The sequence below is a fragment of the Otolemur garnettii genome, unplaced genomic scaffold (genome assembly GCF_000181295.1).
Source record: "Otolemur garnettii isolate 467f Iridium unplaced genomic scaffold, OtoGar3 scaffold00032, whole genome shotgun sequence".
Classification (NCBI taxonomy): Eukaryota; Metazoa; Chordata; class Mammalia; order Primates; family Galagidae; genus Otolemur; species Otolemur garnettii.
In genome coordinates, this window is record NW_003852427.1 from 2985101 (window position 1) to 2997180 (window position 12080).

The window sequence follows — 12080 nt, forward strand, 5'->3', positions numbered from 1 at the left end:
AGTGTTAATCTATTCCATAATGGCAGCAAGAGGGACTGTGTCACCTGAGAAAAGGAAATGGGCCTCCAGAGGAGCTGGAATGCTCCAGTATGTGCCTAGTATGGTTACATGCTGGGTGAATCTCACAGACGCACTATTACTGCCAAGAAAGAGCAAAGGGCAGTGATAGCCAGGCTTTGGTGCACAGCCTCTGGAATATCTACTGGACAGGGCTCTAGTATCCAGATTCATCATTTATCTCTTTGTTTTTCCTCTTTTCTTTCTTCTTCCATACAAGAGTATCATGGCACACTTAGGAAATTATACTATTTGTCTACTTCTCTGAGTTAGTAAACAGATGAGCAGCTCTGGAGATAGAAGGCCTCAGTGTCCCCCCCACTGCCACCTGGTTGAAGGGCAGCAGACTGAGAAAGGCTAGCCTCCACCCCTGGGCACCTAGGACAGGCAAATGTGGGGTGCTCAGGGAGCCCTTCAAGCCTATGACAGGGCAAGGAGGAAACTTGTCTTAGGAGCCTTTGCTGGCATGATGTGAGACATCAGTGGCTCCCCGTGAGCTTGAGAAAGTGATAGGATGAGCTGCAGGACATGCATCAGTACTGACTTCCTTCTTGGGGGCCCAGGGCTCAGTTGCAGGGCAGCCTGACACCCAGCCTTCAGTGCTGAGCGGCCTCCTTAGACTTCCCTGCCATTTCATAGGACCTTCTTGGAAGCTCTACATTTTCCCCCAAAGACTCTCTTGCCTTTGGGCCTTCATTCCTTGACCTGAATCTTCGGTTCCTTTGCCCTGAAGAGCACACCAAGCTGATTCCATCTCTTTCTCTTCAGTCCTAAGCCCAGACAACCTTACCCTATTCATTCTTCCTCTTCTTTTTCTATCTTCCTATAGCTTTGACTTTTCTTGTTCTTAACATGCTATTGACTGATCATGAGTTACACAGTAACATGGATAGTTTCTGTATAAAATTGACGGTCAACAGTGTGTTAACATAGCAACTGATTCATTTCTCCCAGTCTCAATTCCAGTTGTCCCAAATCCAGCCTATTTTATTCTTTCTCCCCTCCTCATCTCTCAACTGCTTATGGTATAGACTCACTTAGTGCCTGTAACATCTTAACACATTGTTGACCAACTTCCCATGTTACTGAGTCGACAGTGTGTTAAGAACTCTTCCTTGGGCCCAGTCTCCTAGCATCTCTGTAGAAAAGATCAAGTGGCCCTAGAATCCTGCCCTGCAGAGCCCTGGGGGTACCTGCCTCTGCTCTGGGGGCTAAAAAGAGATGCACATAACCCTGCATTTGCTAGAAGCATCTTCACATGGAGTGAGGTGTAGCCCTTCTGCAGGCAGAGCCAATGTTTTTTTCTGGGGCCCCACAGAAAAGACTCAGAACCCTGGACTACAGAGGGTAGCTGTGGTGTGGCAGATCCCCAGAGGATCTCCCTGGGCTCCTTGGATGCCCTCCCTGGGCAGAGTCCCTCCTCTCCCTGCATTCAGCCCAGGAAAGGGATAGACTTGTGCTGGGGGAGAAACAGCCCCAAAGAAGCCAGTGGCCAGTGTGGCTGGAAGTGAGCTGTCTCTACACAGGTGGTGTGGAGGAGTAGAGGACCCGGGCCCAGGAACACAGCTCCCTGGGCAGGGTGTTCAACCCCTCCCCATCTGTCAGGTAGGGGTAGGAGGGTGAGAAGATCCACAGTGTCAGGGGGAGTTGTTGTGAAGGGGCCCTGAGACCCACATGGAATTCCTCTGACACAGGGCTTGTCCCTACAGATGCCTGATAACAAGAGTTAGCTGGAACTGATGTTCTACACACACACCCTGCGAGCGGACAGGCTGGGGAGCACAGTAGGGGAGAGGGGTCAAGACCTGAGTGATAATCTGCTCACCCCTGCCTTCCTGCTTGTCAACGTCATCAGACCATTTAGACAAGCCCAGGCCCAGCTAGGGACCATGTTTTTATATGGGTGGCCCCTTATCACTCCAGGACTTGCCTGGCTTGAGTTTAGAAGGAACATAATGCTTCTTGATACCAAAGCACCGAGGCAACCTTCTTGCACCATCACACTGAACAGCTTCTGACAAGCAGGGCTGGAGAGGCAGCCCAAAGGGGCCCAACTGTCTCTAGATGAAGACCACAAGAGGTCCACAAGGACCATAGTCCAAGGACCATGTGTACTGTACACATGCCTCCCCTGTGGGCACTAAATGAAGCCCACCCAGAGTGCATTAGTGATGACAGTGGGTCCCAGTTTCCCGCAGCCTGTCATGCTGGGATCCACTGGCATGTCAGGATATGCCACTATCAGGTTGTAAAGTAACAGTGACTGATGGCTGTCAATCAGCAAGTGCCTGGCACTTAGGACCACCCCAGCCATGAGGCTGAGAGTCTGGTAAGCCTCCAGCTTGATCTTCACAGCTCCTCTGAGAAATTATACCCATTTTACAGATGAGAACACAGGCTCAAGGAGGTTGAGCCCCAGATTAGCATGTAACTCTTGCAAGGGTGACTTGGCCAAAGCTGTTAGCTGTTTTGAAGCCTGGGGACTGCAGCCTTTCCTGCTCCTACCTCTACACATCATGGTCAGTGGCCCCTGCCTCTAGCATGGCCCTAGTGGGATAGCCTGCTAAGATGGCGGTGAGCATCCTTCTCTTCCCAGGAGACCTCACACCCTGCAGATCTGGTGGCAAGCACCCTTGGGACACCCTTGGGACACCCATGGGACACATTTACATGTCCAAGGTGGTTTACCGTGAGGCAGCCAGAGCCTCTATTCTGCCTCATGCATCACCTTTAAAGTCATCAGCAGAGCTCTGATTCCCCAACAATGCATGGTGGAGATTGTTTCTGAACAAAGCAGAAATAAGCCCCGCTCAACTCTGAGGTTGGGTGGAGCTGTTGCTGCAGTGCATAAAATGAGCAGTTCAGAATTACAAACCCAGAAATGGTTATGGAGCTTATTGGCAAAGAATGGGGTGGGGGAGACATAAAAATCTGGATTTGCAGTTACTTTTCTGAACCTTTCTCTCCTTCTGAGCTTGTGTGTCACCTTTCCAGGTCTCTATGTTGAGACATCGGGATTTGGATGGTTAATTGCCCTTGATAAGTTGATGGTAGTTACACATGCAAATCCCTATGCACAGGGGTGAAAACATGGCCCATGAAGCCTTTTTGTTTCGTAATTTTTATTTTAAGTAAATAACCAAGATGGCATTTTACAGTGTTACTAATACGTTACTCTATTATCTCCTGGCAAATTATCTTCTGCAACTTTGAGTATCAGTTCATTTAACTGACTCTAATTTTGAGCTTTAAATGCTTTGCAAAACCTTGCTTTTTGCTAGACTGAGACCCCCATGTTATAGGCTGAGAACCTGGTGCCTTGCGCACTGCCCCGCCCCGCCCCTGCCCCAGCCCCAGCGAGAATCAAGTGTCTAGGCTCTTGGTCCAAATGTGCTGATTCGGGAGAGCTCTGTCTGGTCTCTCCGTTTAGATGATGAGGTAACCGTGGGGAAGTTCTATGCCACTTTCCTGATACAGGACTACTTTAGGAAATTCAAGAAACGGAAAGAACAAGGACTGGTGGGAAAGTACCCTGCGAAGAACACCACAATTGCCCTACAGGTGAATTGTCATCTTGTTTTGTTTTCTCTTTTCACTAACGATTTTGTAAGCTTATTTGAAATACTAGAGAGCTGCCTATTCATGGTTGAGCAGTACCACAAGGATTTTGTTTAAACTGAGATACTACACACTCCCCCAAATGTGGACTAGCCATTTCTGGGCCACAAGGTAAGTGCTTCCCTCCCCTTGCCTTCTCCATGGAGCCCTGCACCTGCCACTGCCCACGTGGCAAGGCCTCCAAGGTGGAGGGGAAAGGGCACTGCCCTCACACCCTAGCCCCTCCAGCCTTCTCCAAGGCATTGTCCTCCCAGCAAGCACCTATCTTCCCCATAGCCCTGGGCTCAGGGTTCTGGCTGCCCAGTGAACAAACAGCTTTCCATCTGAACGCAAGTGCTTTGTTTTGTTTCTGTTTGTTTCTTACCCCACTGCTTGTTGGTTTTTGGTCCATTCCAGTAACATCCATCACCTCCTAGTTTGTACTCTGTGTGCGTGTGTGTGTGTGTGTGTGTGTGTGGTGTGTCTGTCTCTCTGTGTGTTGTCTCCTGGTGGCCAGGAGGCCTGCTGTGCACATTCTGTGCTTTCATGCTCTGGCCAGCCTCTGGGCCCTGATCCTCCTCCAGCCCTGCCCTAGGATCCTGGAGTGCGGATGTAGCTTTCAGGAATTTCTGGTACCAACCAGAGTCCAAACAGGTGAAGGATGTAGAATCCTAGGACAGCCCAAAACTCTGGGTTGGGAAGCAAATGTGTGGAGGGGAAAAGAAGTCACGAGAATGCCAAGGACAGGGGAAAGGGAACTCAAGTGGCCAGCAAGCTGTCAGACGCAACTATCCAGATTAATCAGAAGCCCTGTCATCTTTGCTACCCAGAATGCTCTAGTCCATCATGGAGGGATAAACATTTTTTCTATCCATTAAAATTACTTTTATGTCTCTATTATCACCACTTGTCTTCAATTTGGCCATGTAGGTATTGATAAGTTTCAATGTGGAATATAGTCCTTCATTTTTTCCCAGGGGAAAAATGCTCAGCATTCTTTTGTGTCTAAAGCGAAGGTAACAACCAAAGTGAAGTCTCATCTCTGATCTTGCTGGGAGAGAGAATGTGAATATGAATGGCAGTGGATGAGTGGACGAGGAATGTGGGAATATGGCATGTAAATATGGTAGGTTAGCAGATGGCTGTGTATGACAGTGACCTGCTGATTCATGGTGAGACCTCAGCTCTGCCCAGACAGCCACAGGGTCTGGGAGAAGAGGCTGACAGGACCTGAATCTGACTAAAGACAATCTTTGATCTTTCTTTCTCTGATCACATATCCTAAAGGTAGCTCAGTGAATCACATTCTCAGTCAGTCTGCTCACTGCCATCTGAGGCTGCAGGATTTCCCAGTTAAGCTGTCCTTCTTCCAGCTGATCCTGTTCACAGAAGTGACAGCCCACTTTCTGAACTGTAGTTCACAGCTAGCCCTAGAGAGATGAAGCAAACAGAAAAGATGCGTTTACAGATTTGAACAGGTCTCTGGTCCATACATCTGGCAACGTGGCCAGATTAGGGGTGAGGAGGGGGCATGATTCATGTGTTTCTGAGGGCTCTTCTTTAAAGAAGCCTCTGCCTTGAGGACCACACTGGCCATATTTCTGAGTTTCACGGTGTCCTCTGCTTGTAGGGAACTGCTTTCTATTGTAGCAGCCTAGATAGGGTCAGAACACGATGACTTGTCTGGAGGGGCGAGCAAAGGCTTTCACTGATGACTTTCACACTTGGATGCAGGTCTACTTAGACCTTTCCCAAACCCCTGAGACTTCCCAGATTAGATGGCTTCAGTGTTTGTTCTGGTGGTTGGAAATAGTGTTTTGACATTTTAAAATGTGTATAAACAACACATGGCTAAGTCATTACCATATTTCATGTACAGGGTTTACTGATCTTAAGCTGAAGGGTCGAATGGCACTAATACTGTATGTGTAGTTTGCGGGTTGAAAAAAGACTATTACATTGTGTTAAAACAACATTGAGTATTCTCTCTCTCCTAAACATCTTTCATTTTATTGTTTATAGAGTTTCATTTTCTTAGTAAAATTAATGTATTTTGGGTTAGACGTTATCAATACATTCTCACATGATTGATTCTGTTGGGAGTTGAAGCAGTGGCCTAGAGAATTAAGTGGTATTCGTAATCTTGACAGATAAATTCAAAAAATGTATTATATTCTGAAACATTAAAAATAGAAAATTCTTGTCCCCTTGAGAAATAATTCTAATTACATTTTTGGCTTCCTCTTCAATAGAAATGACTGTAGATGTGATTTGTTACTCTATGTTTAATTAGTGTGAGGAAACTCTCCTTTCTGTGTGATGAAATATTACATGACAATGTAGCAGTTTGGAAGATGGTACCACCAGTGTAAGTAGGACAAGGACACACTTCCTGGGGAAGCCCCTGGGAGTGGGCATAGCCGACTGAGAAGTTAGGTGACTTGCTTTCTCCCATGACAGGGCGCCACACAGCTAACAGACTGATTGCTATGGACAGTGGAGTGTGGCCATCACAGTGTGAGCGCAGAAGCGAAGGCGTGGGCATGTGTGCTTGTGCCGTGTAGAGTGCAGTCTGTCTGAACAGCTTTCAGAGTGGGCCTGTCCTCTGCACCTCCACCCCACAGAACGGTTTTCCAAGGCACACAGATGCACTGTGGTTTTAAAGCCTGCGGGCTCTGTCTGATCTCCCTCTGTTCAGGCCAACTGCAGTGTTGCCTGCCACGGGAACAGGATAGCGGAGGAGCTCCTGGGTCTTTGTGTGGGGAGCAGCTCAGCATCCACTGGCCTCTGTGGTCTGAATGAGTGTGCGGTTTCCATCCATACTTCCATCAGCATCATTAGAACCAACCTTCTCTCCAGCCCCTCTCCAGAGGAAGCTGGAGAGAAGCTGCATTAGGCCTCTTTTAATTTTCTCTTACTCATCTGCAATGCATCATATCCACTTTATTTGACTCATCATTCGCTCTCCATCCATTGCTGCTACATCTGAGTGACCTGCAAGTTTCCACAAGGGGCAAATAAATGAAGGAACACAGCCATGCAGCCGTCAGAACTCTCAGTCCCCTTCCCAGCAAATAGCAGTGCACACGAACGTCCCATCAGATCTTCCAAACGAGGACTTCTGTGTGACTTACAGACACCTATAAGTCTAGTTTTTCACAAATGAGAAAAAGAAAAGATCTCACAGTGGGAAAAGTTTTGTTCATTTCTCTTTCTTTTAATGTTCAAGAATCTCCTTTCTGCAAAATATTCCACATGTATTCTGGTGGAATCTGAGGAAACTTTCTGTCCCCCATTTATCCCACATGGGAGCCTGCCCATCTCAATGATAGGACAACTTTAGAAAGTCATTTTTACCTGTTTGGAATCTTGTTTTAAGGAGGAGACCATTATTTCTAGCTATAAAGAATTAGGTTGTCAGATTGACAAACCTATGCCCTGGTGAGACAGGCGATCAAGGGGAGAAGTGGGTGGTATACAGGAAGAGGGTGGCTATCAGGTTCTAATGGGCCTTGATTTGGCCTTCTTCGGGAGGCTCAGTACACACAAACAAAGGAAAAGGCGATCCTCCACAGAGGTGTAGTCAGCAGAGGATCAAACACCTGTTATCATGGCCTCTTAGTCTAAAAAGTAGCAAAACTTTTTTTGAAAGCATGATTCTACTGAAGCCTTACAAAGGCTTTTTAAAAAAATTCTTCTTCTTTTTTTTTAATCTAAGAGGAGAACAGATGCTAACAGATGAGATTTCACTGGTTGATTCATTTGTTTCAGATGCTTGAACGGATGCTTTAGAATTTTCTGCCTGAGCTACGGCACCAACCTGGTTAGTCGGAAGGCGTTTGTGGCTAAGCAGGCCTTGAAAGGGAAAAGTCTCAAGTGGGCTTATTTCTACTGAAACAGCATTTCGGGAGAAATGCAGGAAAAAGCAAACCCAAGGCCCCAGGGAGACCCCTTCCAAGCCAAGCACTCCTCCTCCGGAAGGTGGACGCGGGGCCGTGGCTCATCTGCAGGGCCAGGCCTGCCTGCTGCGGACACTGCTCACAGTGCCTCTTTTTCTTGAGAGGGAACATAAGAGGCTTAACAGTTTTCCTTTCCAAGCAGAGACTCAGAGAAAGGGAAAGAGAGAGAAAAGGAGGGAGGCAGCCGCCCCACAGAGAAATGAAATGAACACAACTTCCTGATGCTGGCCAATAAAAAAAATTAATAATAAAAAGATTAAGCAGACCTATCTAAGTGGGCAGCTGACTCTGTTCCAAAGTCCTGCATCCCTAGTTTGCCTGAACTCCCAAAGACTGGCAGGCCCCTCGGCGCTGAGCTGACAGAGTTCCTTTTATATGCCAGTCTGTCATGACCTCCTGACCGTCCAGCCCTGCACTCTGCAGTGACCCAGTCCAGAATGCAGTGAGAAGCGGACAGGCCAGGAAGCTCAGACACACCCATTGAAACTAACACATACACCCGCATGCCAAAACCAGTCCAGGCAACACCTCAGGTTCCATCTTAACGTGTCCACAAGAGATACCACCACACCCAAACCTCATCTAACATTGTCCGTCTTTAATTCGTGCTCAGAGCCAGTCTGGGGATGCCTCTTTGGAAGTAGTGTGGTCTAGTTTCAAGGACACCAGGAGTCAGGGAACCTGGGTTCTAGTCCCAGCTTTAGTGTTCACTTGTTGCGTGACCTTGGGCAAGACACTTAACCTCTCTGTGCCTCAGTTTCCCCATCTGTAAAATGGGGGTAATAATGTCGACCTACCTCACAGGGCTGTTGTGAGGAATAGCTAAGTGATTGTAAAGCACTTTGAACGTATAATTGCTTATTATTACGACTACAACAATAATAATATCGTATGCCTGTTTACTACCAGAACTTTAAGAAATTCTTGTTTTCCTCTGATCTATTTTCCATTTTGTACTGTAGTTATCCACTGAGAAAGAGAATTCTCCCCTTGTTAAGATATCTAGGCAATGCATAAAGATGTAAACAGAGGTAGTCTACAGATTGCACTTTCACATCTTAAGAACAGAAGACTTTGCCTAAAAAGTTGGCTGGTGAGAGCATCTGATCTCAGATTCTCAGCTGAGTCAGTAGGCAGGAGTCTGTATGTCTGATGCTGAGCCCAGACACCCACAGTGGCAAACTGGGGTTTTAAAATCAATATTAAAAAGTAACTGTAGTTCCGAAGTCATGGAGAAAATTTAAGTCTCTAAACTGTGTAGAAAAAAGAAGAACTATGGGCCCCTTTCACTTGTCCTGGTGTGTGCAGACTAGAGTCTGTGTGTATGTGTGTGTGTGAGTGTGTGCACCCACACAGTGGCAGGAGATGGAGGAGAGAGCCAGAGGGACCCTGGGCAGCCCAGTTCCTGGCAGAAGAAGTTCCTGGAAGAGTGGACACTCTTCCAAGCATCCTGGGAATGCAAGAGTCCCAGAGGCCATGCAGAGGGCAGGAGCAGGATGGTACCAGGCAGCATGCTTCCTGCAGACCTGTCCTAGGCATGACTGGCAGGGTCTTTCCTGCCTTGGGGTCTTTTCTAGTAATGTATGTCTTTTGTGCCTGTGACATTTATCCTTTGGCAGCAGTGGCTCCTTATCCCTGCCGGGACTTACTTGGCCTCCTGTCCTCACTGTGGAAATAGGCCTGGCTCCCAGCTCCACCGCAGATGCGTGGGTGTGCGGGCAATAATAGGTTTGGGAGCTCACAGAAGGTGTTGCAGGTTCTCATAGCAGAGTCCATAAAGCCCAAGAAAAGGTTTGGCTGCTTTACACAGCACCCCTTGAGGTGATGGCGGGGGGGCGGGTCGGAAGCTGGCCAGCACACTCCAGTATGGCTAGGCCACCTGTGAAGATGTTGAAGCACATCTGTACCTGGTATCAATAGCTGTTGCCCCTAGCACCTTGCATTCCCCACCCCTAGTAGCCCAGGCCCTGTCCCAGACTCCTTTGTGACCCAGCAACTACAGTGCTAATGCCTGGCATAGCAAGGGGTCTCTGGGACATTGCTCTGGTCCAGAGGCCCACTTCTGCTCTGCTTAGGCAGTGCCTGGGATGTGTTCATTTATAAGAATTTATTAAGAATTTGATATATCATCCCTGAAAGGGAAGCAGATCAGCCCCATGGGCACAGGTGAGGGGCTGGTCCACCCTCAGATAAATACTTCCTCTGTTTGTCTCTGGCCCACCCCAATGTTGAGTTTGTTCAGTGCTGCAGGATGGTATATGCTAACCCCTCTCTGTGTCACCCGGTCTCAGAGGGCTAGCCATGACTGCCTTTCAAGATCCAAGTCTCCACACACACAGCCTTGGTGAGAAGGCCCCAAACCAATCAGATGGGTGGTGTTTCCACATGCCTTCCAAATAAGTCAAAACAGGAAAATGACAGCTTTCTAGATAGGACTCAGGGAACGTTTAAGTGAAACAAAATTCTGCTTGGCTGGGCCTGGCTGTTGCTAAGGAGCTGCACTGGCTGTGGGTGGTAGCTGAGGCCGTTTTACTACAGGGAGCTAGGAGCCAAGGGGGCCATTTCTCTGACAGCCTTGGCAGAAGAGTGTAGGTTACAGTGTAAAGAAAGTGGTGGGAGATGACTCAAGTTCATTATTTAGAGTCTGCTGACATAGCACCCAGCACCAGAATCCGTGGGGCTACCTCTGAAGCTCTCGGGCAGCAGGTAGGATGGGGACCGGTGTGCCTCAGCTCTTCTCAGATAGTTTACAGTGTGGGACAACCCACTTGTAAATCACCCATCCACAGGATTACCAGGTGCTGTGTTCTAAGTGCTCTTTGAGGACAGTAATTATTATGTTCAAAAGTCTTTGAGAAGACAAAATTACTGAAAGAAGTTAAGGCAGATTATATTCTGAGGGGTAAGAGTTATAGCTTGTTAGTCAATAGTATGTACCTGGTATCTCTCAGTAGCCCAAACACATCATGATTCAATTGTCTATAAGAAGGAACTTGCTGAAACTTGACACTGATTCCAAGGAAAGCAGGTACCTGTCTGAGCTTGTTTTGGGCACGTCTTACACCTAAGAGAGGAGGCTGTTTGGAACAAGGGGAGAGCACATTATTCTAAGGCATGGCTAAAGGCACCCCATTAAGAAGCCAAAGGCTAGCTCAGAGAAGAAAGATGAAAGACATTCTTTCCAAAAGTGGAGAAAGGTCAGCAGAATCATAGGAGCACTGGACAGGGTAGAAAGCCTGGTACCTAGGGAAAAGGTGGTGGTGCCGGTCCAGTGGTTCTGAAACTTCTTGGTGTTAGAACCCTTTTATATTCCTGACAATTACTAAAGACCCTTATATTTCAATATTTACTGTATTAGGAATTAAAACTGAAATTTTTAAAACCCATATGCAAGCACAATGACGCCAGGGTAATGACTTCATCACACATCATGTAGCCTTTGAGAAACCTCACTGTGCTCTCATGAGCTAATGAGAGTGAACAAGGAAAGGATATCCTTGTATTATGCAAATAATAGTGACCTCATGGACCCCTGAAGGTGTCTTAGATGCCCCAAGGTCCCTGGAGCACACCTCGAGAACTGCTCCAGGGAATAACCCAAAGTCCCCCTTAAAGGCTGAAAGTGCTGGAGCCTTTTAATGATCTCGCTTGTTAAGGAGGCTTCCGCGCCGTGGCACTGACCCTAACTGGAGCCTTTCTCTCCCCTCCCAGTCTTTTCCCAGTCTCCTCACTCACCGAGACACGGAACTGCCTATGCCCTGCATGTCCAGCAAAGTTCAGGCTGAGAGCACTACCTGTGCTGACAGAGCATGATCGAAAAAGCAGCAGCTCTCAGTGGCAGAGTGAGACTAAGGATGTGTGCTAGACAGAGGGGCAGTTTCAGGGACAGCTTACAATCATTTGTCATTCCTGTGCTGGCGTGGCGATGTGAGAGCTCTACTAGATCAGTCAGAAGAGGGGTAACCTTGATCAAGTGGCATCTCACAGTCGTGATTGTAGATGAGTAAGCGCGTGATCAAGACTCAGGTCCAGCACTCTGTCCAGGCAGCTGCAATGATTTTGTCTTGGTGGTGATCAAGGTGGGAGTTTGGGAAAGGTGGCACCAGCACAGTGTCGGGGAATAACAAGCTTAGGGATCAAGAGTCCTTGTCAAGGCTTTAACTAGTTTGGGATTGATCCAAATGGGGATAATCTAGGTTCTCCCTCCTTCCTAGGATCTGGTGGAATATAAGTATGTGAGCGCACAACAAAAGGTATAAAGATGATATCAGAATGGCAGTAGTGATCTGTAACTTCTGCTGAGCCTAAATTTTATATAATGCTTTATTATTAGGAAACTGGCAAGGATTTCTTGATTCTGGTGTTAAAATTTGCAACCAAGAATCAAGGTGGAACTGAAACTGATAGCTCTCTCAGATTGTTTGCAGAAAAGGCCATAGTCTGGGTAATTTTTTTTTTTTTTTTTTT

At 47.4% G+C, this 12080-nt stretch overlaps 1 protein-coding gene across 4 annotated transcripts in view; it reads left to right on the top strand.

Moving 5' to 3' along the window:
- The window catches only part of CACNA1D (calcium voltage-gated channel subunit alpha1 D), a 347874-nt gene that overhangs the window by 320445 nt on the left and 15349 nt on the right, over window positions 1-12080 (top strand). For all 4 annotated transcript variants that reach the window (XM_003789390.2, XM_003789392.2, XM_003789391.2 and 1 more), the window contains one exon: window positions 3488-3618. In XM_003789390.2, coding sequence (XP_003789438.1) covers window positions 3488-3618 — 131 coding nt within the window. The remainder of the gene's footprint in view (window positions 1-3487; window positions 3619-12080) is intronic.